Source organism: Nannizzia gypsea, genomic scaffold (assembly GCF_000150975.2).
Source record: "Nannizzia gypsea CBS 118893 supercont1.5 genomic scaffold, whole genome shotgun sequence".
In the NCBI taxonomy this organism is placed as follows: domain Eukaryota; kingdom Fungi; phylum Ascomycota; class Eurotiomycetes; order Onygenales; family Arthrodermataceae; genus Nannizzia; species Nannizzia gypsea.
Genome location: NW_003345197.1, coordinates 803261 through 828426, shown reverse-complemented (window position 1 = coordinate 828426; position 25166 = coordinate 803261). Strand labels below are relative to the sequence as shown.

At 48.6% G+C, this 25166-nt stretch overlaps 9 protein-coding genes across 9 annotated transcripts in view; 6 read left to right on the top strand and 3 right to left on the bottom strand.

The window, feature by feature from the left end:
* MGYG_06145 (hypothetical protein) overlaps positions 1-2534 on the bottom strand; it is a gene marked incomplete at both ends in the record, with an annotated part of 2820 nt that extends 286 nt beyond the window's left edge. Inside the window, 10 exons of the mRNA XM_003171556.1 lie at positions 21-88; positions 159-392; positions 463-594; positions 663-902; positions 991-1520; positions 1586-1808; positions 1880-1918; positions 2010-2121; positions 2252-2286; positions 2488-2534. Of these exons, the coding sequence (XP_003171604.1) occupies positions 21-88; positions 159-392; positions 463-594; positions 663-902; positions 991-1520; positions 1586-1808; positions 1880-1918; positions 2010-2121; positions 2252-2286; positions 2488-2534 (1660 nt within the window). The remainder of the gene's footprint in view (positions 1-20; positions 89-158; positions 393-462; positions 595-662; positions 903-990; positions 1521-1585; positions 1809-1879; positions 1919-2009; positions 2122-2251; positions 2287-2487) is intronic.
* Positions 2535-3268: 734 nt separating this feature from the next.
* On the top strand, positions 3269-7141 carry MGYG_06144 (hypothetical protein; the record flags this gene model as incomplete). The annotated part of the gene is made up of 3 exons (XM_003171555.1): positions 3269-4466; positions 4543-6843; positions 6915-7141. 3 exons carry the CDS (start codon positions 3269-3271, stop codon positions 7139-7141), a joined length of 3726 nt encoding a protein of 1241 aa, XP_003171603.1.
* Positions 7142-8104: 963 nt separating this feature from the next.
* MGYG_06143 (hypothetical protein) lies at positions 8105-10660 on the top strand (the record flags this gene model as incomplete). The annotated part of the gene is made up of 5 exons (XM_003171554.1): positions 8105-8127; positions 8238-8470; positions 8550-9111; positions 9185-9822; positions 9876-10660. 5 exons carry the CDS (start codon positions 8105-8107, stop codon positions 10658-10660), a joined length of 2241 nt encoding a protein of 746 aa, XP_003171602.1.
* A 616-nt stretch (positions 10661-11276) lies between these two features.
* Positions 11277-13115, top strand: MGYG_06142 (phosphotransferase enzyme family protein; the record flags this gene model as incomplete). The annotated part of the gene is made up of 4 exons (XM_003171553.1): positions 11277-11324; positions 11381-11692; positions 11779-12157; positions 12208-13115. The coding sequence occupies 4 exons, from the start codon at positions 11277-11279 to the stop codon at positions 13113-13115; spliced, it is 1647 nt and encodes a 548-aa protein (XP_003171601.1).
* Positions 13116-13686: 571 nt separating this feature from the next.
* Positions 13687-15675, top strand: MGYG_06141 (4-hydroxyacetophenone monooxygenase; the record flags this gene model as incomplete). Its single annotated transcript, XM_003171552.1, has 4 exons — positions 13687-13854; positions 13938-14316; positions 14383-14948; positions 15019-15675. The coding sequence occupies 4 exons, from the start codon at positions 13687-13689 to the stop codon at positions 15673-15675; spliced, it is 1770 nt and encodes a 589-aa protein (XP_003171600.1).
* Positions 15676-15717: 42 nt separating this feature from the next.
* On the bottom strand, positions 15718-17188 carry MGYG_06140 (N-glycosylase/DNA lyase; the record flags this gene model as incomplete). The annotated part of the gene is made up of 4 exons (XM_003171551.1): positions 15718-16124; positions 16194-16590; positions 16652-17033; positions 17094-17188. 4 exons carry the CDS (start codon positions 17186-17188, stop codon positions 15718-15720), a joined length of 1281 nt encoding a protein of 426 aa, XP_003171599.1.
* Positions 17189-17540: 352 nt separating this feature from the next.
* On the top strand, positions 17541-19562 carry MGYG_06139 (splicing factor U2AF subunit; the record flags this gene model as incomplete). Its single annotated transcript, XM_003171550.1, has 6 exons — positions 17541-17568; positions 17639-17664; positions 17734-18876; positions 18934-19195; positions 19264-19475; positions 19536-19562. The coding sequence occupies 6 exons, from the start codon at positions 17541-17543 to the stop codon at positions 19560-19562; spliced, it is 1698 nt and encodes a 565-aa protein (XP_003171598.1).
* Positions 19563-21450: 1888 nt separating this feature from the next.
* On the top strand, positions 21451-21808 carry MGYG_06138 (hypothetical protein; the record flags this gene model as incomplete). The annotated part of the gene is made up of 2 exons (XM_003171549.1): positions 21451-21609; positions 21758-21808. The coding sequence occupies 2 exons, from the start codon at positions 21451-21453 to the stop codon at positions 21806-21808; spliced, it is 210 nt and encodes a 69-aa protein (XP_003171597.1).
* Positions 21809-22618: 810 nt separating this feature from the next.
* Positions 22619-24468, bottom strand: MGYG_06137 (conserved hypothetical protein; the record flags this gene model as incomplete). Its single annotated transcript, XM_003171548.1, has 5 exons — positions 22619-23703; positions 23760-23898; positions 23965-24119; positions 24206-24292; positions 24375-24468. The coding sequence occupies 5 exons, from the start codon at positions 24466-24468 to the stop codon at positions 22619-22621; spliced, it is 1560 nt and encodes a 519-aa protein (XP_003171596.1).
* Positions 24469-25166: the final 698 nt, after the last annotated feature.

Genomic DNA, 25166 nt, shown 5'->3' with positions numbered 1-25166 from the left:
AGGGGAAACAAATGGTCTACTCTTCATCATCTCGTCTGAACCGGATGTTCTTGCCTTGAAGAAGTCTTCTAGTGGCTGTTGTTCCTCACTGTGAACAAATAAAGTCAGCGTACAGTCGGCCAATGTATATAGAAGAGTAGACGGGGGGGGCACCATACCGGTTGATATTGCTAAATTGATGTTCGCCTTGTCCTCCCTTGAGGGTCATAGTGATGTCAAATGTCCGGCTGGCTGAGACGGTACCACCGACTCGAGACATGGTGATGACTGATATGTTTTCTATTTGGATGTATGTGGCTGGCTTGGGCACGAACATGAAGCTCTTGTCCAGACAGAACAGGAGACCCTCGTTGGCCTTCGTTGAGCACTTTACACCACTGTGGCCGTGGTGACTGCAGGAAGTCAGTCACTCCATGAAAAATAAACAACATTGATGATGTTAGTAGTAATGCCTGCTCTTACCTGGAAAAGTCTCTTGATGGCATGATGACTTTCTTCCCTGAAAGACCTCGGAAGACCTTTGTGACGACTTGGTGGATGGGCTCCTCATAGTGAGCTTCGAGCTTGTCCTTGTATCGGGATTGAAGGAGTTCACTGAGTGATAGTTAGTTCAATGTTCACAGCTAGTAACTATCAACGGGTATAGAGAGGGACAGTCTTACTCGGTCATGTTTAGATCAATGCTGATTTCATCATCCAGCTTCAACTGCATGACCAGGAACGGGTATCTTGTCTGACCCTGTCGAAGAGGCGGGTCCAAGCCAAGGGTAATAAGGGTGTGAGTGTCGTCGTTCTTGGGGAGAAGGAAGAACTTCTTGATGGACTGATATTGGATCTTGTAGTCGTATGTCTTACCCCTGAGTCGGAATGAGCTCTCGTACATATCCATGTCGAACCGACCTCTGCAGAAAACGCATGTTAGCATAACAGGTCCGACAATTAGAAAGCACAGTAATGTTCCCAAAAAATAAAACGATAGCTTCAACGAACCTGGGGGTAAGATGTAGGACATCAAGGAAGGTAGCAAAAGTGTCACCGGCAACATCACCAATCTCCGCCTTGTCCATGAGGGTCTCATAGAACAAGTTTGCCGCATTCTGCTCTTCGACTTCTTCCTCGCCATCGGCGCTTTTGTTATCTTCGCCTTCGCCTTGCTCGTCCCCTTCTTCCTTCTTGGTCACTGTCCCGGGGATGTAGAATCTCATCTCGACAAGCTCGTCTCTGCCCACGCCGGCCTTGCGACCTCTGTTCTTCGTACTGCCTGCAGGCTGTTCCTTGGCAGTCGACGCATCATCCGTAGGCAAGAAGAATTCAACAGCGACTTCATTCCTGCCAGCCAAGTTTGTGTTTGAGATTTCCGAGTAAGGGACTTCAAAGGCAGGACGGTTCTGGACATTGAAGCTAAGCTCCGCCTTGCCGAACTCTGCTTTGCCCCAGTTCCAGCCTCGTAGGGCATGTTCTCTGTTCGTGAGGTTGACGCCGTACCAGATCTTGAACGCTTTGCTAGCTCTGTCGAAGTCCTGTGAGGGTTCACTGTCAGAATGCGCATATTATCGATTGCAATCGTCGTTTAAGAGTAACGTACATCCTGGTCAAACCCGTCGAGCTGGATAACTCCACAGGTACGCGAGAATATCTTCAGCTCGTACCCTTTGGCGGCTCTACTCCATTCAGCAGCACCTATATTGCTCTTGTCGAGGGTGAAGGTGTCTCCGCCGCCGGATGGCTTCCAGCCCATGCCGCTCTCCGCGAGCTTGCATTTGCCCGGCTGCTTCGAGAGGTCAAGGTATATGTTTTCGAAGCTCTCCCTGGCGCCGAAGAGTCAGTCTCACCGTGGCCGGGCAGCAGCGCTTTCAATGGGGGCAGGAGGGTAGCTTACATCTCGACTGGGTCGCGCGTTGCTGGCTGAACCACGAAGCTTCACCGAGAAGCCACAAAGGTCAATTATCAATCTGCAGGTGGACTCGAAGCTGCTCCTCCTCTCAGATCTTCTTTAGTTTTCACTCTACAATCTCACGTTCACTTTCTCACTTCTCTTTCTCTTTCTCTTCTTCTTGACTTTCCTTCTCTTTTTTTCTATCGCGTTTTCGGCTTCACGAAAGCTCTTTATCAGAGTTGGCGCTAAGCCTAATCAGGAACATCACCCATCCTACTTTATTGTACTTTATGTCTTTATTTTGTTATATTTAAACTAAAAGATGGAGATAGATATATAGATAAATAGAGCAGAGGAGCTACAGTGACTCTTTACTGCGCTGTGTTGACCTTAATATACCATAGTTAACACTACAGTTAAGCAGTAGATAACTGGTAGTTAACTAGCTACGCCGAGTACTGGGCCCAGCTCTACTCTGGACTCTGGACTGTATACATGCAATGAGTAACTGCAGCTGGAGACAGAGTATGGCTTCTTCTGCCTGCATAACAGCATAACTAGACTATAAGACGCCCTTTACTTAGCACAGGCTGACATGTGCAGCATCTCACTCCTTCTCTTCTTTAATGGCCTTTTGGTGACGGAGCAACAGACTCATGACAGACAGACATGAACCATCATCACCATCATCATCACCACCAGCTCTACACCAGCTCTACACCAGCTCTTCTCCTACCTTTGTCTACCTGTTACTCTCTTGTTATCATCATCATAATCTACTGTCTATCTAATAACATCTACTAACATCTTCCTGTCCTGCTACTCCGGCCCGCACCAACTTTTATCCGCCTGTCCTCCAGCTGAAGAAGAAGAAGAAGAACAAGGGAATAACTTTACCTGCTAAGTTTCAGCTCTGCCCCTTTCGCTTTCGCCTTCGCCTTCGCTGCCTTTTCCAACCTCCTCGAACTTCTATCTTCATCTTCGACTCAACCTCGAGCCTTCGACGTCGCCATCGCGGTCATTTCACTCTTTTTCTTCTTCCTTTCTTTCCTTTTCTTTCGATGGAGTAGCTTCAGCTGCTGGTGCAAGGACAGATAGATAGTTGTTGGCCCTAGTTACCTACCGACCCTTTTTCACTCCTTGTTTCTGCCTTCTTAACGACCTTGCCAACGGCTTTCCTTCCTTTTTGTGACCTGTAGATCGCGCCATGTCCGATCTGTTTACGCCCTGATTCTTCTCTCTGCTGCGCTTCAGACTCTCCCCCGGCCCTTTCTCTCTGCCCTCTCGCTCTCCCTGCCTCGCTGCCTCGCTGTCTGTCCTGCTGTTGATCTATCAGGCGTGTCGCTTTTCTGCTCCTCTTTGTTCAGGGATCCAGGTGGTAGCGACGCGGCCATGGGGCGCCTCTCTCCTCAGCCTGGACAGGCGCCGTTGCCGTTGGCCAGGAACACCGGCTTCAGCTTCAGCGTCAGCTTCGTCCTCAACGTCTTCCTCGCTCTCACCATCACCACCACGCAGGCTGCCCTCTTCACGCCGACTCCGTCTCCCAACCTCGACCTCCGTCCGCTCGGCCGCATCGCCCTGGTGGGGAATTTCGACGCTGCCTCGCTCTACTCCTACAAGCCTACCATCAAGGACGGCCATGCTGGCTTCAATGGCTCTCTCAAGCAGTCTCTCATCGCTCCCCTGCCCGACGGCTCTCTCTTCCCCATATCCTCCGCCGACGCCGACATCCTGACCATGTGTCCGTTGAAGGACAAGGACGGCGCTGTCACCAGCGTGGTGGTCGGTGGTAACTTCACCAGCCTCGGAGGCGTCGAGTCCAACGGCATGGCGATTTTCAACTACAACGACATCCATGTATCCGCCGTGCCTGGCCTCTCTGGATCAGTCAACGCACTCTACTGTGACAGTGACTCGAACACCGTCTACGTCGGAGGAGAGTTCAGAAATGCAGAATCCACCAACGCTCTCACATGGTCCCCCGACTCTGGCCTTTCTAACCTGCCCTTCGGTGGGTTCAATGGACCCGTTACCTCGATTGTTCCCTCAAAGGACGGCCGAGTTGTCTTTGGTGGCTCTTTCGATGGTCTAGGAAACACGACAAGCCCAGACAAGAAGAACCAGCAGATTGTCAACCTGTTCACTGCCGAGATTTCTGTCGGCTCAGGCTCGACTGCTGGAGGCTTCAGTGACCCTAGAAATATCATCTGCCCTACCGCTGGCCAGTCTGGCCCCGGAAAGACCTGGTTGCTCACAGACAACGCCCCTGGCTACTGGCGTGCCAAGTTGCATTTTGGATTCAGACCAACTAAGCTACGGGTTCGAAACGCTGTGATGGATGGAAGAGGAACCAAGACATTCAGATTTACCGCCCTCCCGGATGGTGGAATTCTAAACATGACCTATATCGATCCCGAGAGCGGCGATAAGGTTCCATGCGATGCCAGATGCCCTCTCTCCAACGATCCAAAGCTGGCTACTCGAGACTTCTATTTTGTCAACAGCGTTGGCATGAGCTCGTTCCAGTTGGAAATCTCAGAATGGTACGGTCAGGGTGCTGGATTTACCGGTATTGAGCTGTTCCAGGATGGTACGATTTGTTTCCTCTCCTTTCCTTTCATTTCTTACTTCAACTTTTTTTGCCTTTACTCACCAACCGTCAACAGATATCTATGCATATGCCTTTGATGATCTCAACGAACCTACCTGTGCTGGTATTCCGTACCCTTCTACGTCTACCAAGTCTGGAAACTGGAACGTTCAGTCATCCCAGGAGAGCTCCTCTGACTATTTAATCACCAAAATCGACGCATCAACCGACACCACAACCTCAGTCACCATACATCCAGACATCAAGCAGTCAGGCAACTACTCCGTCACCATTTTCACACCAGGCTGTATTCAAGATGGCACCTGTGCCACGCGTGGAACCGCCAACGTAACTGCCAGTTTCAAGTCTTCAGACCATACACCCATCGTGACCTCGATATCCCAGACCAACAACTTCGACAAGTATGACCAGATATATGTCGGCCATGTTGATGCTAGCAGCAGCAAATTCAGACCATCCGTTACAATCACACCCCGTCACGATCAAGGCGTGATCGACTTTGTGGCATCTCGAATCCGGTTCCAGTTGATTTCGTCTACCGGCGGCCTCAATGGACTGTACGAATACGACCCCAAGGCAACAACTGTTGACACCAATTTCACTCGGTCCGCAATCAACAAGGCCGGTACTGAACTTGAGCCCGAAGCGACCGTCAACTCTCTCGTGTGGGACAAGGATACCCTGTTTATTGCAGGAAGTTTCACAAATGCATCCACTAGCAACATTGTGTCACTCCTAGATGGGAAAGCATCTCCTCTAGCACAGGATGGCTTGAACTTCGCCGTCAAAACTATGCAGCTCCTTGACGGTCTGCTCTACGTGGGCGGTAACTTTTCAAAAACTGCCAATGAGAAGAGCGACAATCTTGGTGGTGTTGCAGCATACTCCATATCTGACAAGAGCTGGCACGCCCTCGGCGCTGGAGTCAATGGTCCCGTCACATCGCTCGTCCTGTTCCCCACCAATGTCACTGCAGGCAAGACAGAAACAACTATTGCAGTTAACGGATTATTCACAGAGATTAACGCAGCCGGCGGTCGCCCTGCCATACCTGCCAATGGATTTGCCGTCTGGGTGCCATCAGAGAAGAAGTGGCTGCAAGAACTCAACATTGACCACATGGCGTACGTTGGCCAGCTCACTACCTCCATCCAGGTGGGCCAGGAAACCCTCTTAGCCGGAAACCTTGCTTCCGGTGGAATCGCTTCGCACGGTGCTGTCAATCTAGTTGACAACAACAAGCTTGGCCTTCGTGCCCTACCAGTCAACATCGAACTCGATCAAGGTAACGGGCCTCGGCGTAATGCGAAGCGGACGCTCGCCAATGGTAGCAGCAATGGAGTCATCACTGGCTTGTTTGATATGACAGGAGGTCGTAACCTCTCTATGCTAGCCGGCCACTTTACTGCTAAAACATCCGATAACTCTATCGTCAATAACCTGGTCTTCCTCAATGGCGCACAAAATGATGTTGTGACTGGCCCAGGCCCTGGGATCGACAAAAACTCAACCTTCCTGTCTCTTGCAGTTAACAAAGACATGCTTTTGGCTGGCGGGAAAATCTCCGGAAAAGTTGCAGACGCGAACATCAAAGGTCTTGTTGTCTATGATCTCAAGAACGAGCATCGTTATGCTTCCAGCCAGCCTTCCCCATTAGACGGCGACAATGTCGAGGTTCGCGCCATCGCCCCTCGACCAGGTACCGGTGATATCTTCGTCGGAGGAGTCTTCCAATCGGCCGGCGCCCTGCCTTGCCCGTCAGTTTGCAACCTCGAAATCCAGAACAACCAATGGAGTCGCCCGGGCACATCCCTACGCGGAGATGTTACCGTTCTTCTATGGGCAGATAATGACCAACTACTCGTTGCCGGAAACCTCACCGTTGAGCGCAACACGACCATGCTTGCTAAATACGATGCAAAGGAACAACAATGGTCAACTATCACAGGAAAGAACTCAGAAAGTTTAAGCGGCGAAGTTCGTGCCCTTGGCCTCGCACGCAGCGATGGCTCAAAGTTTTGGATCGCTGGAAAATCTACTGATGGAAATTCGTTCCTCGTTCACTACGACGGTACCGAATTCCGCTCTGCTGGTAATTTGTTTGGCGAGAGCACCCTAATTGAGGGACTGCAAGTTCTTCCGCTCACCAAGAACCACGACAAAACCGATTTACTAGATGAGAACCAATCTCTTCTAATCACAGGTAAACTCCAGCTACCAGACTTTGGATACGTGTCTGGCGCCCTCTTCGACGGAAATACTATTGAACCATTCATACTTTCAAGTATGTCGGATGGTCGACCAGGAAGCATATCTGGAATTTTCTCAGAAAATACGATCAACGTTGCTGGCCACCGTAAGTCCATCCCACTTTTTTCTATCACATATACTCCATCAAAAAACACCATGCTAACTTTATGACGCCAGGTAAACAAAAACCTAGAGGCATCGTCGTCCTCATATCCTTCTGTATAGCACTGGGCTGTGTCTTCTTCCTTGTTCTATTCGGCATCCTCCTTAACCGCTACCGCCGTTATAAGCAAGGCTACGTCACTGCTCCCCAGGGCACAGATCGAAAACCCGACCTCAATCGCGTTCCTCCAGAATACCTACTGGAGTCCCTCCGCCACCGAACCCCCGGCACACGCATCTAATCCAAACGCAGAAGCCGGACGGTCATCATCACTCTCTTCATTCATCTCACTTTCTTGCAGTTCACGTACACTCTGCCTCTGCCTTTCCTTTAGACCACAAACTTTTCCTTCTTTCCTTCCCGGAATCTTTTTCCTTTCTGTCTTACGGTACTTTTAATCGGCGTTGGGAACCTGGGAAAGTGAATACCCTCTTCCAAAACTAATGTTTGGCGTTTCAGGATCTATTATCTGGTCTCTCTCCCTCCGGGCTTTTTTTCCTTTTTCATCTCATACCCATCCTACTTGATCTTGATCATATGCGCCTGCGGGGCTAGTTCAGTTGCATATGGACATAATCCAACATTATCTGAACTTCCATACACGACGATACATCAGTCAAGTTTGGCTTTTTTTCTTCTTTCTCAACCAACAGTGCCCCCTTTGCAAAGTACCACGCTTTCGAAGGGGGGTGTTCATTTTAGTTAATTGTGTACTCCAACATGCGTTTACATCCTTTCTCTTCATTTTTTTTCCTGTTAGACACATCCGGCTTTAAATACCTTTTAGATAGCATAGCCATTGCACTTCGAAAGATACTAATGGAAACATGACTTGTTTACTCTTTGCCTTTAATCAGTAGCTAGTAAATATAACCTTCTGGGCTAATGGATTTGCCATGTATAGATTAGGTGTGGCTGTAGTTGGTGGTTACAGTTAAGTTCTTGGCCTTCTCCTCGTCCGGCGCTAAAGGCGTTAAGCTTCGGCATCCCACGCTTCGGCCATAGCTAAATCGAAGCTACACCTCTTCCTCACAAGACAGCAGATCGCAACAAACGATATCATCTTCTCACTCACTACTATTATTACGTGCCTGGGCATTAACATGGGCGTTTCTCTAGACTTGCATCCAGCTCTTAATTCCAACCATAAAAGGAAAGTTTGCCGGAATTCAAACACATATCTGCGGGGAGAACTTCTCGCAAAATGATGCGCTCACGAACAGGCTGGTAAGTACCACTAACAGCTTTACCCTCTAAAGATAAGTCAGTGATGTACCTTTTACCACCCTTTGCATTATCCCTCCACTAACTAATCTGGACGGTGACCGCTTTCCTAGCCTTACATGCCGAACACGCAAGTTGAAATGCGACGAACAGAAACCACGATGCTCACAATGCCGAAAGGCAGGCAGAGAATGCCGTCTTAGCGAAGCCGTTGTGTTTAGACATCAGCAAAATGCCTCAATGAACCAAGACGAAGGTGGAGTCGGGCCTAGTAGTCTGAAGGGGTTCTATTCTTACAAAAACACATTCGGCGCAGACAGTGTGTGGCTGGATATACCGAAGGAAGGTGTGTTGGTTTCCGGCATAAACTCAGCACTCATAAGCTCCTCGAACCGGCTGGCTAACTGGGTATATTCTCCGTGAAGTGGTATTTGTCGATAACTCAGACCCTTATGCCGATGACTTGGACGAACAGTTTAATACAGATACGCCACTAGACACTCATGGTGCGTCTACATGGAGTCACGACGGCGGTTACTCACTGCCATCTTCTACGGATGCGCAGACTCATGGCCTAGATGCGCTTTCAGCTGCTGCTACAGCGGAGAACCATCCTATCTACCAATCTGTTATGGATCATATTGCTGAGAACACCAGCAGCACTGTCAGGATCGGGAATGCTGAGAATCAAGAAGCAACGATATCAAGCTCATCTCCCACTGCTGCCAGGATTTCAATTGCATTTTCTCCGGGGTCTCCGGCGTTGCCACTGTCATCGCCTAATGTTAACATCAATTACGTTCTAAACTCATTATCCAACGGCATGCCACAGCCAATTGATCCTAGCCTTCACTCTCCTGAGAACCAAAGGTCCGGTTCTCTGGTTTCTCAAGGTTTAACACAGGAGGTGGTAGTTGCGTCTGCAGTCGAAGCTGAGCATGAGATTGCATTTTTCCTTCGAAGATTTTCAGAGGGGCCTGGACAGTGGTAAGCATCTTCAGTCACCATAATTGAATGTCTAGCATAGAGAAGCTAACTATACCCTTCAACCTATATTTAGGATGGATGTATTTGATAATGAACGCTACTTTAGCTCACAGGTCCCAGTCAAAGCCCTTTCCAACCCACTCCTGAAATATGCTGCATGTGCCTGCGCTGCAAAGCAGATTAGTCGTGTTCATGTAACCAACGCAATAACAGGAGGATCCTGCTTGAGGCAGGCTGTGATGAAGATATGGCCTAATATCGAGAGTGTTGGCTGGTGTGACTATGGGACGAGGTACTATGAAAAGGCAATCCAGTTGCTTATGGAGGAATTACAACAGGATGGACAATCGTCCCCGGTACCAGTGTCAGAAGCCTATGGACAACTGCAGGCAGAAGAAGCCAGTGGCCCGCAGAACACCACTAGCGAAGGGCGGAAGCACAGCCAACTGCCTAGGGCATATTCCGACGACACCCTTACGGCGACTGCCATTCTTTCAGCATACGAGCTTTTAGATGCTACCAGTTCGGCATCGGACAAACAATTGAATGATGTGAAAAATATACTAGATATTACGAAAGCTGGAATGGTGTCACCCGAAAGGCAAGATCCATCCGAAAACATGGACGTTACTGGCTTAACGCAACCCCGGTTTTCTAAAGCGAGGAAAGCAATCTTCTGGAACTTTGTGCGCCAGGACTATCTTTCAGCTTGTAAGTTTTCTCTTTAACTGATAAACGAGGGTGAAAAGCTAAATGAGCCATAGTTTTGGATGAAACCCGCCCCAGGCTGGACACCAGTGACCTAGCATTATGGACAGAAGCTGGGCTTCTTCTTGACAATGCAGGGTTTATTCAAAAATGCAGTGCTACTGGGCAAAACGAATATATGCGAGAGGGCATAATATCAAACACCTTGATATGGATCCTTTCAAAAATCGTTGATTTCTTAGCTCTGGATGATACTAATAACTGTGGAGAATCCTCTTCCTCCGGAGCATCACAAAACACCCCACTGGATAGATGGAATCGACTTCATACAGAGCTTGACGCATGGTATAAAGCGTTACCTGATACCTTCAAACCTTGCTCCAGAATCGATTCGCCGCCGGGGCCACATCCTTCTCCAGATGCATTTCCATTCCAAGAAATTTGGTACAGCATGCCAATGTGTGCCTCGACAATGCAACATTACCATATGGCCTGCATATTGCTACTTGTCAATAAGCCACACGAATCCACAGCGCGCAGGAGGAGCATTGTTACAGATAGATTGAACTTCTATCGGTCCATTGAAAAAGAGATCCAGAATCACAGCCGTGAAATCTGTGGGATATCTGCTGCTTGGCCCCCAGCATCTGCACGCATTCATTCTATTCAACCATTATTTGTCAGCGGCCAATGCTTGACCGACGAAGTAGAGCGGAGGGCCATTCTACGGATCCTTCGTAGAATCGAGGCCGATCTCGGTTGGGCCACTCAGTATCGTGTCCAGCAGCTCCTCAAGGAGTGGGATTGGGATGAGGCCGTCCTTGACTCTATCTCCGGGTGATGAAATTAAGGTCACAGGGAGGACAAAACGTTCGCGGATATACACGGTCTACCCCATGCTTATGCATGCAGCCAGCTATGCCTGCTAACGGCATGGATTTTAACCTCCCTGACGTCGTCTTTTAAAACGTTTGCATGGATGGATAAACGTTGATGATAAGATGGGCTGGATCTTAGTTGACTGATCGCCACAGAAGGCAGACTTGTCCGCGGAGCTAGCCATCCAAATATACAACACGTCATTCAAGCTCGCAGCTGATCACCAGAGCTTTGGAGAGCTTGAACCATTATAGTACTGATATAGCTACTACTACGAATTTTCAAATGTAGACACGCTTGACGTTCGAGAGAAGTGACAAGGGATTCTCGAGAGACGAAAACCTGATGCAAACGGCCGTAATCGGTTTAGTTAGCAAATCATCACCTCTTGAAAATTCCACGCGATGCAATCATGTTCAATCCCTGGAGGATTAAAGACAGGTCTGCATTTTGACGTTAAATAGCCATGCATCGTGCTATATCGCCCCCTTTGAGGTGTTTGGTAGGGAAAATAGACACGGCCTCACACCGACGATGCTATGGCCGTTTGAGGTTGAGCGCGCAGGCTGGGTCCTCTAATGCCTTTCCGGCCAGGAAGGGCTTTGCCTCCCTACCGGACGGAGAAGGTCAGTATTTCTACATACAATTCAGGCCATAGTATTGGCATTCTAGAGCTTACCAGTACTTACATCCTCCAGATTGGAACTCGAACGATGCATTTTTCACCTTCACGCGTGGCCGCTTTGTGGTAGATGAGGCTGAGAATTTTCGAAAACGAGAGATCAGGTTCGACTTAAATCAGCTGGCGAGAGTCGCAGCGGATGCAGTCGGTGCTGCTCACTGCGTTTCTGTCAGGAAATACCCAGATGGCATGTTCAACAAGGCCTTCCTGTTGACTATGAACAACGGTCGAGAAGTGGTAGCAAAGGTGCCTAATCCAAATGCCGGCATTCCACACTTTACAACGGCAAGTGAGGTTGCCACCATGGACTTTGTGAGTGCTTGATATTTAATATGATACATATCTATCATTTTTCATGCCTTGCTACTGTAGCACATGGTTGACTGGAATTGTCCAAGGCGAGAAAGGTACTTGATACACCAGCGCCTTTGGTCCATGCGTGGAATTCACAAGCCAAAACCCACCCTGTTGGGGCCGAGTTTATCATAATGGATAAGGTGGAGGGCGTTCCTTTGTCCCAAGTCTGGACTACTATGCAGCTACCTCAGAAACTCCAGGTGCTGCTTGCAGTGACGCGCATGCAGAAGCGATGGCTGAGTGTTTCGTTCTCACATTACGGGAGTTTGTACTACGCGAGCCACGTCCACCCACCAGCTGGTAGTCAGTATCTTAAGGATGGCAAGGCCGTGCTGGATTCAGAATTTACTCTTGGCCCAGCCACAGGACGAGGGTGGGTTGATGCAGGCCGGGCAACTTTGGATATCGATCGAGGCCCATGTAAGTTGGAACATGCCTCCCCGCGTGGCTCAGTTGCTAACGGTTTCTAGGGACTTCATTGACACAGTATCTGCAAGCGATCGGGAAGCGAGAAACACAAGCTATCCGGCTATTAAAAGCTCCAAAGCAGACCGCTTTATTCTGCGGTCCAGGGCTCTACCGGCCAAATCCGGAAACAAAGCTCACCGCCTTAACACACTACCAGCAAATCGTCGACACTCTTGTGCCAGATGTAGATACTATTAGGTCACCATACCTCTGGCATAATGATTTGCATGATGATAACATCTTTGTCGACGCTTCCAACCCGGAAAAGATCACGGGTATAATCGATTGGCAGTCCTGCCATATTTCGCCTCTCTACAGCCAAAATCCCGACCCTGCCTTTCTTAACTGGGATGGCCTTGAACCAGAGACACTCGATCTTCTTCCAAGGCCAAAACTCTCTGGACTTTTTCCCGAGGAACGTGCTGCAGCTCTTCACGAATACGCTTACAACAACGTATTCATCAGTTGGAGGAAACTCATGCAAGCCAAGAATCCAAAGCTATACCAGGCTGTTGAGTTTCGAAAGACAGCGGCGTACGGATTAATCTTTCTTGCACAAAGGATGTTTGAATATGGCGAGGCGCACTTTGAATCACTTCTAGCCGACCTAAAGGATACTTGGGCCGAGCTACCTGTCGTATCTAGCAACCGCCCGTTTCCATTTACTTTCTCGGCAGAAGAGTACGAGCGTATCAAAATTGACAGTGATAACGCGGTAGCAGGGACAGAGCTTGTTGCGGAGGTCAAGGAGAAGCTAGGTGATTTGTGGCCAGATAAAGGGTTCATTGAGCATGAACGATTTGATGAGTGTAAAGCTGCTCTTGAAGATGTCAAGAGTCAAATCTTGGAGCAATTGGCTCAAAGTGAGGAAGAAAGGGCCGAGTTAGAACATTATTGGCCATTCAAATAAAGCACTGGCAACTTGATTTGCTTCGAATTAGACATCAGAGTGACGTCCGAGGGTATCTTCGCAATATAGACATAAAGAATTAGTTAATATTGATCGCCCTGAACTTCCCTTTAAGCTTAATTAAGAGGGAAAGTCTGCCGAGTGTGGGGAAAGCTTTGACCTCCCCCATGAAAGAAAGTGAGCCGAGAAGTTTCGCTGCTTGGCCAGTCGGCACACCTTCCCATCCGGCGCTCCAGCCTAGCCCCTGCTTACGTTGCTGCCGGAATGCGTAGGTGGTCGCGTGGTACACACAGTACGGGCTTTGGCGAAGGTTGCGAGATGCACGCTGCACGATGCTGGTTCCCTGGCAGGATTCCTTAGTTTTACCGCTGACGGCGGCGGTTGGAGCGGCAGGATGATTATTGGGACGGTAGTTACGACGGTACGCGGCAGCCATCGCCAGCTATTTAATGTGCCCATGTTCTCCCTCTCGCTGTCTGTCTGGTCAGACAGGTTTCGACACCATAGATAACTCTCGACAAGGAGAAGTTCTTTCTAATATCTCAATCATCGCCATCCAATCCGAATAAAAATGTCTCTCGATACAGATGTTCTGATCATCGGTGCTGGAATGTCCGGTATCGGATTTGCCATTCAGCTGCAGAAGGACTTTCCCCAGGCTAGTTACGAGATAATTGAGAAATCGAATGGCTTGGGAGGAACATGGTGGGCCAATACCTATCCCGGCTGCGGATGTGATGTTAGTCCCTGAATATTCAAGATAATAATAATGAGTTATCTAGAGCATGTTTCTTTGTGTTTATTGGCTAAACTATTCACTAGGTCCCATCTCATGTGTACTCATACTCATTTGACCTCAATCCAGACTGGAGTATGAAGTATGCTCTACAGCCGGAGATCCTAACTTATTTTAAGTCGGTTGTCGAAAAGCACCGCCTTGCACCGTATATCAGATACAACTCGGTGGTTCAAAGTGCTGCGTTTGAAGAGAAAACGGGGACATGGCAGGTTAAAGTAAAAGACCTCAGTACACAAATCACCAGGCATCGGCGGTGTAAGATATTGATATCTGCAGTTGGTGCTTTGTCTATTCCAAAGGAGTGTGATATCAAAGGGTCTGATAACTTCCGCGGGAAGCTGTTTCACTCTGCACAATGGGACCATCAATTCAACTGGGCGGATAAGGATGTCGTCGTCATCGGTAAGAAACGTCGTCTTTCCCATGTCCAGCTACTCAGCACGTAGTTAAACTAACTCCTTTGTATAGGCAATGGCTGTAGCGCTACACAGTTCGTGCCAATCATGACTGGTGGTGACAATAAGGTCCGGAAACTCACTCAGTTTATTCGTCAGCCACACTGGGTGATTGAACGCCCAAATAACCAGTATAGTTCTCTCTTCAAATGGACAATGCGCTATATCCCATTAGCAATGTGGGTATATCGAGTATGGCACTTTAGCTGGCTTGAGTATTCATTTCGTGAATTCTACCTCGAATACGGTCGCCCCCTTCGTGAAGACCAAACCATCACTCACCTCCAATATTTAAAGCGAACAGCTCCACCAAAATACCATGATGTCCTAACGCCAAAGATCGAATTTGGCTGTAAACGCAAGGTTATGGATACTGGGTATTTTGACTGTTTGCACCGGGAAAATATGGAGTTGATTGCCACAGACCCCATTGAAGAAATAACAGAAGTAGGTGTAGTAACAAAGTCCGGGAAGTCTATCAATGCAGATGCCATCGTTCTTGCAACGGGGTTTCAGACGCAACAAGTCCTTTACCCTTTGGAAATCAGGGGTAAGAAAGGTATCTCGCTGACAGAACATGTAAGACGCCATTTCACCTCTTTCAGCTTCATGCATAAGCAACCATGCTCACTCGATGGAATCAAAATAGTGGGAAGATTTTTCAGACAGCACTCCACAGGCCTATTATGGCACCTGTGTATCAGGGTTCCCCAACTTCTTTATCATGATGGGTCCAAACACTGCAACAGGTCACCTGTCGGTGATATACACTTCTGAATGCCAAATAAACTTCGCGATCCGTGCGATTCGGCCCGTTATGCAATCCCTTTACCCGTCCCCACTCCAAGCCCTTAATCCATTTGGAGGCAAGTCATACGATACCGTTGCAGTCACTCCGAGAGCAGAACAGGAGGATAATTCGTGGGTTCAATCTGCTCTTAAAGGGTTCGTGTGGGCATCCGGTTGCAGTAATTGGTATGTTAATGAAGAGACTGGGAAAAACACAATGCTCTATCCAGATTGGCAGTTGAAGTACTGGTTGCGCAGTATATTTATACCATTCAAGTCCGATTTCGAGTTCAGCTCCAGCGAGGTACAGGTAATAGGTAAAAATAACGGACAAAAGGGCAAGCCATTCCAAACATCTATGCTGGTTGGGTCGGGCTTGGGTCTAGCGCTCGTTGCTACATTCGCAGCCGGGATACAGTATGACACGAAAGTCAGGGATCTAGGATTCAAGGGAAGTCACCATCTAGCTGCTTTTCTGAAAGACCTGATAACGCAGCTTATCTCGTCCAAGGAATAATAATGTACATATTTTGCTCATTGACAGTCGAAGTGAAGAATCCTATCTCCGTGACCTGGATGCTCGTGTCTTCCGTTTCTTCGGAGCAGACTCAGAAATGTTAGCATTATCTTTAGGGCCTGAATCTTCACCTTCAGATAGCTCTCTTTTGACAGAGATTCGAGTGGTAACCCGAATGCCATCTTCTTCCACCTCCTGCTTTACTTGGTCTACCTCTACTTTTGACTCGACTTTAAGAGCCCCGGTAGACTGGTCGTGGGTTTCAGCTTTGGGGTTTAATCGGTCCGAAAAGGACCTGAGGTTGGCTGTAAATAGAACACTCTGTGCCCAACCAGCTTCTTTGCCCCATAACTCTCTAAAATGGTCACCAACAGCGTCGTATGTTGCTTTGTTTAGCGTCTTCTGCTTCCCCTTTCCGAATTTATAGTCACGCTGAGCAATCTGCCAAACTATTTCGATGATGACAAATATAGTGAGTACTCCATGAACATACCGTTAGGGTTAGTATTGTGACTTACCATGTGTATCAACAGGAACTGACTCTCCCCAACCAAGGCCCATCAGACAAACACAATCTGCGACCTTCGGACCAACGCCCTGTAGAGCCAGCAGTTGTTCATGAGCCTCTCGGTAACCAGATTCCTCGCCCCTGGGTACTCCTCCTGGTGTAGCCGGCTCCTCGTTGAAGGCGGGCTTTTCTGGGTTCCGTAAGCTGTTCAACCACCCCGGCTCCCGTTCGTTTGCAACTATCTTTGCAGTCTGATAGATATATTTGGCTCTATATCCAAACCCAAGCTCTCGGAGATGTGATTCGACGCCAGTACCAGTCAAGGCTGAAGGATCTGGGAAATCATAATATTTCTGATCGCCCAATTGGCCAATGAACGGGCCGTAGTTGACACATAGCTTTTCCACCTATCCAATCGAGATTTAGAGCCCGAGGTTGTCAAATAGGAAACAAAGAAAAAGCGCTTACCATCTGCGATATTCGCGCTATGTTGTTGTTGCTGCTGCAGATGAAAGAAACAAGGGTTTCCCAAGCATCCTGTCTCATGATCCGAATACCAGCAAACTTCACTGCTTTCTTTTTGAAGTTTGGATCCGAAGCTGCCCATTGCTCGTATAAATCCGATAGGTTATACTCCAGATTGAAATAATGGTGAATCAATGCCTCGGTGTCGTCGTCATCCGGCGTTCCACGTTGCGTTGCTGCAGTAGAGATCGGTGGCGTAGGAAGTGTAGATGATTCAACAGGCGGAGGCTTATATGATCTGTACCAAAGTGAATCCGATTCCTGTTTTAAGGATAGAACGCGTCCGTAGAGTGAACATGTCCATTCATCGTCCAGCTTTCGCCAGCTGCAGCGCCGTTAGCTAGTATTCAGGAACCGGGCACACATCCTGGGAATGGTTTCTTACCGAAAGCTTTGTCCGCACCGAAGAGTAGTATCGATGCACAGCTCCGTCAGGGTCAGCGGCAGCTTGCGCCACTCCGAGAATCTGCCAATTGACATGTTTATATGTTGATGTTGTTCTTTTCTCCTGTCTTCGTCTCGTCGCGTCGTCAACTTTGAACTTTCCCAGATAGCGATAAGCTTATTATATAAGCTTGTGCCAAGGCTGCTTTCCCAATCTGGCTTAAGCTGGGCATCGAGAACTTCTGGCCTGGATAACATTTCAGCCAAAACTTCTGCAAACCCGCAACAGACGGAGTATCAGCTATTGACTGCGGCATCCTCTCCTTCTTGTATCCTAGCCGGGGTGGAATTGTGTAGCGCGCGTGTTCTGGAGCTTTATTTTGCTTAGCGCCGGACAAATTCCATTGCAGCCAGCTCTCCATAAACTTGTCTTTAATCAGCTAACAGGATGAACGGCGAAGGTTATAGTGGAAGAGGTAAGCTTATTCTACGACATGGTATTGATCTAACTTTGCATATATTGATAACTGACGCTTCGATATTCAGAGAGCGGCCGCTCAAGGGATTATTATGTGAGTTTATGACCCATCTATACTCCTAACAAACGAATACCCAGTTTCTGATAGTTGCCTGCTTTTTAGGGAGGCCGATCCGGTAGAGATGACCGTCGAGATCGTGGTGAGAGGCGTGAGAGAGGTGAGAGAGGTGAGAGAGGTGATAGAGGTGATAGAGGTGATAGGGAACGGAGAAGGTCGAGATCACCTCACCATGGCTCCAGAGCATCGCGTCGAGAAGGGGAGATGGATTCCTACTCCTCCAGCCGCGACTACCGAGCTAGAGAACGAGAAGATAGATATCAAAGTCGGCGAGACGATAGGGGTGATTGGGATAGGGATAGAGGAAGTGACAGGAGGCGTGAGCGGCGAGGTGACGATGAGGACCGGTCTCGACGCGACCGGGACCTGTTTGATGATAAGTCCCGTGGCGGTCGCGGAAGAGATAGGAAACGGAGTGCAACACCGCCCCCCAAGAAACGAGAGCCTACGCCTGATCTGACCGATGTCGTTCCAATCCTAGAACGAAAACGTCGTTTGACTCAATGGGATATCAAACCTCCAGGGTATGAAAATGTTACAGCCGAGCAAGCAAAAGTGTCGGGAATGTTCCCACTGCCGGGTGCGCCGCGTCAACAAGCGGTTGACCCAAGCCGATTGCAGGCTTTTATGAACCCTCCTGCTGCTTCGGGATCAAACACCAACACTCTTCTCAAACCTTCCAATTCCCGACAGTCAAAGCGGCTTTTTACGCATAACATCCCACCATCCGTGACCGAAGATACCCTACAACAGTTCTTCAATCTGCAACTCAATGGACTAAATGTTATCAGCGGAGTTGACCCTTGCCAATCTGTGCAGATCTCCAAAGACGGGAAATTTGCACTCCTTGAGTTTAACACTGCGGCGGACGCAACGGTTGCCTTAGCTTTCGATGGAATCACCATGGAAGAGCATGAAGCTAACAGAGAAAACAATGGAGAATCGAATGGAGAGGTTAAGGGTTTGTCGATAATACGGCCGAAAGACTACATTGTCCCTCTACCAACGGATGAGGAGCCGCATCAAGAGGGCGTTGTATCGAGCAACGTACCTGACTCACCCAATAAGATCTGTGTATCAAATATCCCTCCATTCATCCAAGAGGACCAAGTTACCATGCTTTTGGTTTCGTTTGGTGAACTCAAATCCTTTGTGCTTGTCAAAGACGTTGGAACTGACGAGTCAAGAGTGCGTGTTTATTCCTTCTTCAAGCTGCTAGGAATACATACTAACTATATTCACTAGGGAATTGCATTCTGCGAGTACCTTGATCCAGCATCGACTGGAATTGCGGTTGAAGGACTCAACGGTATGGAACTCGGGGATAGGAGGCTCAAAGTTAATCGCGCAAGCATTGGCACTGTACAAGCCGCTGGCCTTGATATGGGTGTCAATGCAATGTCTATGTTTGCAAAGACCACATCACAGGACCTTGAGACCGGACGAGTGCTCCAGCTGCTGAACATGGTTACTGCTGACGAATTAATCGATAATGAAGATTATGAGGGTATGGTTTGCCGGTTTTTCCTTTCTCGACTACTGCTCCCACTAACAACTATATTTTTTTTCCATTAGAAATTTGCGAAGATGTCCAGGAGGAATGCTCTAAATACGGAGTTGTTGAAGAACTGAAAATCCCTCGTCCTTCCGCCGGTAGCAGGCAAGCGGCCGGTGTAGGAAAGATATATATCAAGTTTGACACACCCGAGTCTGCTACCAAAGCTCTTCAAGCTCTTGCTGGCCGAAAATTCCAGGATCGAACCGTCGTGACTACCTACTTCTCAGAGGTAAGCCATTCTAATCCAGTACCCTGCCTGTTTCATCTACCGTACTAACCATTATTACAGGAGAACTTCGAAGTCAATGCCTGGTAGCCTTTGCCGACTTGATTTCCCTTGCAGATCCGATCTGTATCGCTTGGGGTGATTCCTACCGCCATTTTCTATCAAAATGGTATGAAACAGCAGGCCGCATTGCGTTTCTTTGGCTTTTCCCTACTACCTACCCTGCGTTATACGGTATTTTTCTGTTTTTGAAGGAGGCTATTCTCGAGACAAGTCCAGTGTACAATATTGAAGCGCTGTAAAATCTTACTTGCTTTTCCAAAGACATCTTTTTATGCTAAATCATTTTAATTAACCCTAGACATGGATGGCCCTAACAATCTAAAACGTCACGGCGCATGGCCGTTATTATAGTTACTTGAGTTGGATGGTATTGATATGGATTGCGACAGAGGAGCGCAAGAGGTTTGTGGATAGAAGAGACGTACATAGACAGCTCCTTTTTCATAACGTCCAGTATCAGCTGCAGGCTAGAACTGTCTATGATCTCATAACTACATGCCTCACCTTTCGAAAGATTGAAGTTAGCCTGCCTGCTCGGTGGTATCACAGCCAAACTTCTTCTCAGCCATCATAGCAGATCGTTAGCTAGCACAGCCAAAGGGGTGTATTTCAAAGCCATGCAATCTGTTTCCTTTAAACGGAAATTCGATAACGGTCTTCATCAGCTGCAGAGAGTCACATAACAATAGGTATTCAACAGAATCCCTCTACGGTGTGACTGCACGGCTGCTCAACGCTATGCGCAGAAACGATCACAAGTCACATATATTAAACCTCTAGATGAGCGGCCCTTTATTCCGAAGGGCACGGCCCGGCACAAATTGCAACTGTCTGTGGACATCAGATCTTGCTGGTGCGACAGGAGATGCGTCTCGATGTCCGCTCACGCCTATCAGTCGATGGCAAAGGTAGCAACAAGTACCCTTGTGACGGCTGATGCTACATCCCAAGATGTAACGAGCTATATCTCCGTGAGAATCAGACACACCGAATATTCTTCCAACTAGTTAACCTAGGCGTGCTTGGAATCACCGCTTGGACCAGATAAAAAAACTTGCTGAGGCCGAGATCCAAATATCATAGTTAAGCCAACGGCTGGGCCATGTCACGGTAACTCTACCCAAATACTAAACCGCATCCCGCCGGCTATAGTTACGGCAGTGTATACCCAGGGGAAACCGTGGAGCAAAGCACCTACCTCGTTATTATCTCACCGCGTTGCAGCACCTGCATGTGGTCCGCGGCCAACAGACGCTTTTGGTGCCCAACACGAGCCGTAAACCGTACCCCAAGTGGGCTAACGCAACAGGTACCGGAGCAAAGGGTACCCTGGGATAGGTTCAGTCGGGTATTTTCCTTTTTGCTAGTTATTTTGACTTCCTATCCACATGGGCAGAAGATCCATCACGGCTGTGAGTATCCATCCATGGGCTTGGTCCTCGGCAAATACAGTTACGGTGGGTGCGGCGATGACATATAACTACATCATGAGCTTCATGTGCACACGCCCCAACACGGGATGGCAAATGCCATCGGTACGACGGGGACCGTCAGCGAAAACCGGGTTCGTGTGTAACTCGGCTGCGCATTATGTGGTGGGAGCAGTCTTCCGTTTAGCTACTTGAGAGAGAAGCCATGACGGGGTATCGTCAGTCGAGTTACGCAGCACCTCAGCATTAACTCCATAATAACTTCTAGGTAAAGGACAGAATGGATACTCTGGGCGGGTACCAGTGTCCGAGCACCACGGAGGCGGGAGAGACGAAGAGATGAAGCGAGGCCCTGAGTGGGCTTCCTTCCCCGTGTATACCTACGTACCTAGTTTGCCGCTCCGTAGATGAAAAGTTTTCAGGCAAGCCGCTTTGAGTAACCAAACGGGCCTGTTTCCAAGTGAAGCATATCTAGACGCTGCATGATGGCGCCCAGGCGACTGACTCCATATGGTACAAGACGGGCGCTGGGCGGGCTACAAGGCAATATGGGGATGTCTACGGGGTCAAGCGGGAGGGTGCGGGTAAGAAAACCCAGCATGAGAGCGAATTGCGCAGCAAAGATGGCGAGCGTGCCTGAGGAAGTAAGAGAAGCGGAAGGATTTTGTGACTATGTAGTTATTGATAACTGGTAAAGTAGGTAGCCCTGTAGTTATCTATGAATGCCAACGGCATGACAATACGCACCTATATACGTACATGCAATGAACAGAACTAGCACAAAAATTCTAGATGACCAGGCCTATCCCGTCCGTTCCAGCACCTGATAAACACCCAGGATGATATGTATGTATATAAGAGAGAAAAAGAGAGAGAGAGACGGATATGGGGAGTAATAAGGGGGGTAAAGGGTCTCGGTGGTAGAGTATTAAAACGAGGTATCGGATTTCAACACGGCCATGAAGGAGAGGATGAAAGGGACACATTGCGTATGTGTATGTATGAGTAGTCGGTTGTAGATGGGATCAAATATATGAAAACTAGAAAAGGAAATTAAAGAGCTAGAGTGATGCCTCCGGTCGACATGTTGTCATGATAGCGTTATCCCCCGGACACCTGGAGCCGGTAGGGAGCGTTAGATAAGTAAGGAAAGAAACAGCTGATTTTGCCTTGGGCAAGTGTATGATATGCGGAATGTGTGTAACCAGCCTCCCGATGGCCGCGGCGAAAGGACTGTGAGGGAGTGAATGGAACGGATTAGAAAGCGTTGTGCGGTGTGTAATAGTATACAGTGCTCGATGGGAGTCGTTGTGCTCCCATACTGCATCAACCAGGATACGCGGGACCCGACCCCCCTACTGCAGCCACGTATATGCGTGTGGTGAAAATATAATGCATAGCGGGTTGAGTGGAGGGAGAGAGAATAAGAGTGTGTGGTATAAATGGTGTCATCTTGCTATGCTGGCAAGCGGGAGGGGATGGATGGTGTTTCCCCCTCCTTCCACAGGGCCAGGGATGAGATACCACCACATGGGAGGGATGTATGATGCCTTCCCGTCTCATATCTCGGTCGAGTGACGGCTTCTGGTTGAAGTGTAGTGCTGTTGAAAGACTTGTTATTTTGTGTTCCGGACAAAAGTCTTTTCAGGCTAGTTATACGTTGCGGTCAGAATAACGGCCGTCAGGATAGTAAGGATAGCCTCGAGATCGTGTAGAAGCACTGGGGGCAAAAGTCGATTGCGGATCCCAGTCTCGCACAGCCGGTTCGGTTCGGGATGCGCTTGGTGGGCGAGGCCTGGAGAAACTCATGGCAGGGTTTGGGTACTTGATTTCGTCCCGGATACAGTCCTCGCTTTCCTTTGCTCCCGAAACTTTGAATGTAGTCATAGATAGGTCTGACTGGCGGGACTTGGAGAGTAGAGGGTCGGGCGACTTGGTGTTATTGTATCGAGAGGAAGAGCCAAGCATCGCATAGTCCTTGTTTGGAGTTATCCCTCGAGGCGGAAACTCTTGTGGCTGTCTGAATTTGCCTCTCACGAAATGCACCCAGCCGGTAATTATGGACAGACGGCCCAGAAGGAGGACTGACCAAAAGCCGCAGAAGGGCAGCAGGATCAGAACGGTAAACACTAGGCCTTCGGAAGGGCCGCCCAAGTTGTGTTCCTCTAAACACTTCCCCACGTCTCCGTTTGTCAGGGCAATACAGACGAGCCACGGGTAAGCTCGGCTAATGTTATCTGGTGTTTTGTCCACGGCACGATCGAGGTCCAGGAAGACGAGGGTGAAGAAGACGGCATATGTCATGACGACCAGGACGACGGCGATTCCTCTCCACTGCATCTTAACCACATGCTTGACACGCTTGAAGGTCTGGCGGTAGGTGAGGGTCGTTACGCTGCCGGTATACGACGGGAATGCAGAACTCGTGTCCGTGGGGGGCTTTTCTTCAAACACTGATCGAACATATACCTGCATACAGTAAAGCAAGGTGATGAGGTGGATGAGCAGGGATGCACCGGAAATGGCCAAGATAGGCCCCCAGAAATCAGCCAGACTATGGTCATGGTTAATATGGCAGACGTTTCCGAACCTGTAAGAAACGCCTGTTAGAACTAGGCCGATTGTGATGCCCATGGGTGGTATGGCCCAGCCGAGGGCCAGAGTGCCTAGAAAGAAGCGCTGTCCAAGCACAAGGTTCCAGCATATCTGTAAATGAAGCGACAATGTTCGGAAAAAACCTTGACGCGTCAGTTAGTAAGATGCTTGATATCAGGTAATGGCTGTCTGGACGTACTCCACGTTATACTTGTCCAGGCACCGAATAGGACAAAGGCGCCAGACCATGAGCAGGACAGCTCTGAGAACATGTCATTTGGAGTAATTCCATTGTAGCATTGTTGTGGTTTCGATGCTAGGGGAACAATAAAGGCCATCTATGACACTGTTAGGGTATTCGTTTGCAAAAGGGAAAAAAAAGGAAACTATATGTTCAGACATACTTGAAAAGACATTATCCCTAATATTAGGCAGACATTTAGGTAGTGACGATGCGTCACTTTGACCGGTAATACGGCGTAGGACACTAACAGCAACGCATTGGCGATGAAGGCCGCAACAGCAAGCCAGTTGGTTACTTCTGTCTTTTTTAGGAAGCCTAGCATGTTGTATATCCTGTAAGTAATTATTCTACTGCCGCGCCTTATTAAAAAAGGACAAGTAGAAGCATTTGTCTGTGCATACCTGGGGAGTATTTCCAATCACCGACTGGACATGGTAGACAGCAGGACACCGTTGTGTATTGACTGGTGCAGAACCGGCCCTCGATATCTGACAAGGACAGTTAGATATGAACTTACTTTTCCTAAAAAAAGATGGTATATGTATATCAATTGGTGAGAGTAAGACTTACAGCCTCCCCGTGGAGGGAACAAGTTCTCCTGAAGGAATGGCGACGGACATAGCCCTTGGTAAGGGTTCTTCTTTGGATGTAAGATTGCTGCCATATTGATATCGTGGCGGCGGCGGCGGCAGCAGCAGCAGAGCAGGAGAATGGAAGACTCTTCGTAGCCAAAAGGTAGGGATAAGGTAGATGCGAATCCAGCGTATCCAACGTATCCTCCTCTTTCTACTCAAGCACCATACACAAAGCCCTTCGGATTCATCGATGGGACAAGTAGACCGTAGATTCGCCCATGAAAGCTGCTGCGTGACTGCAGGCCTTTCTTAAAACCCTGCGTGGAACCGTATATATAGATAGATATTTAACCGAGGGAAGGGGGGGCGTTTGAGAGTTGCGCCGCAGAAAGAGGGACCGACGGGTGGTATAAGTAAGTATAGCTAAGCTTCAGATAGAATAGAACAATGGGCACAAAAAGCATGCAAGAGTCGAAACGAGGGACGGCTAGGGGTTTGTTTAATGTTCCGCAGCTGCAGCAGGTTCGATATAAGTTTATAGTCCACGAACTAGACGATTAAGGTGTGAACGTGGCAAGGAGGGGCGGTTAGTATCAAGATCGGGAGGGAGTGTGAGAAGTAGAAGAAGGAGAAGTAGTAGAAGAAGAAAAAGAAAGAGTAAAAAGAAAGATCTGGTCGACAGACGGGCGGGCAGGGAGGCTGTTTTGTATAAAAGGGAAAAAATTGGGAATGGCCGGGCGAGGGCATGTAAGTACCTAAGTACGGTATATGTAAAAAAGCATGGAAA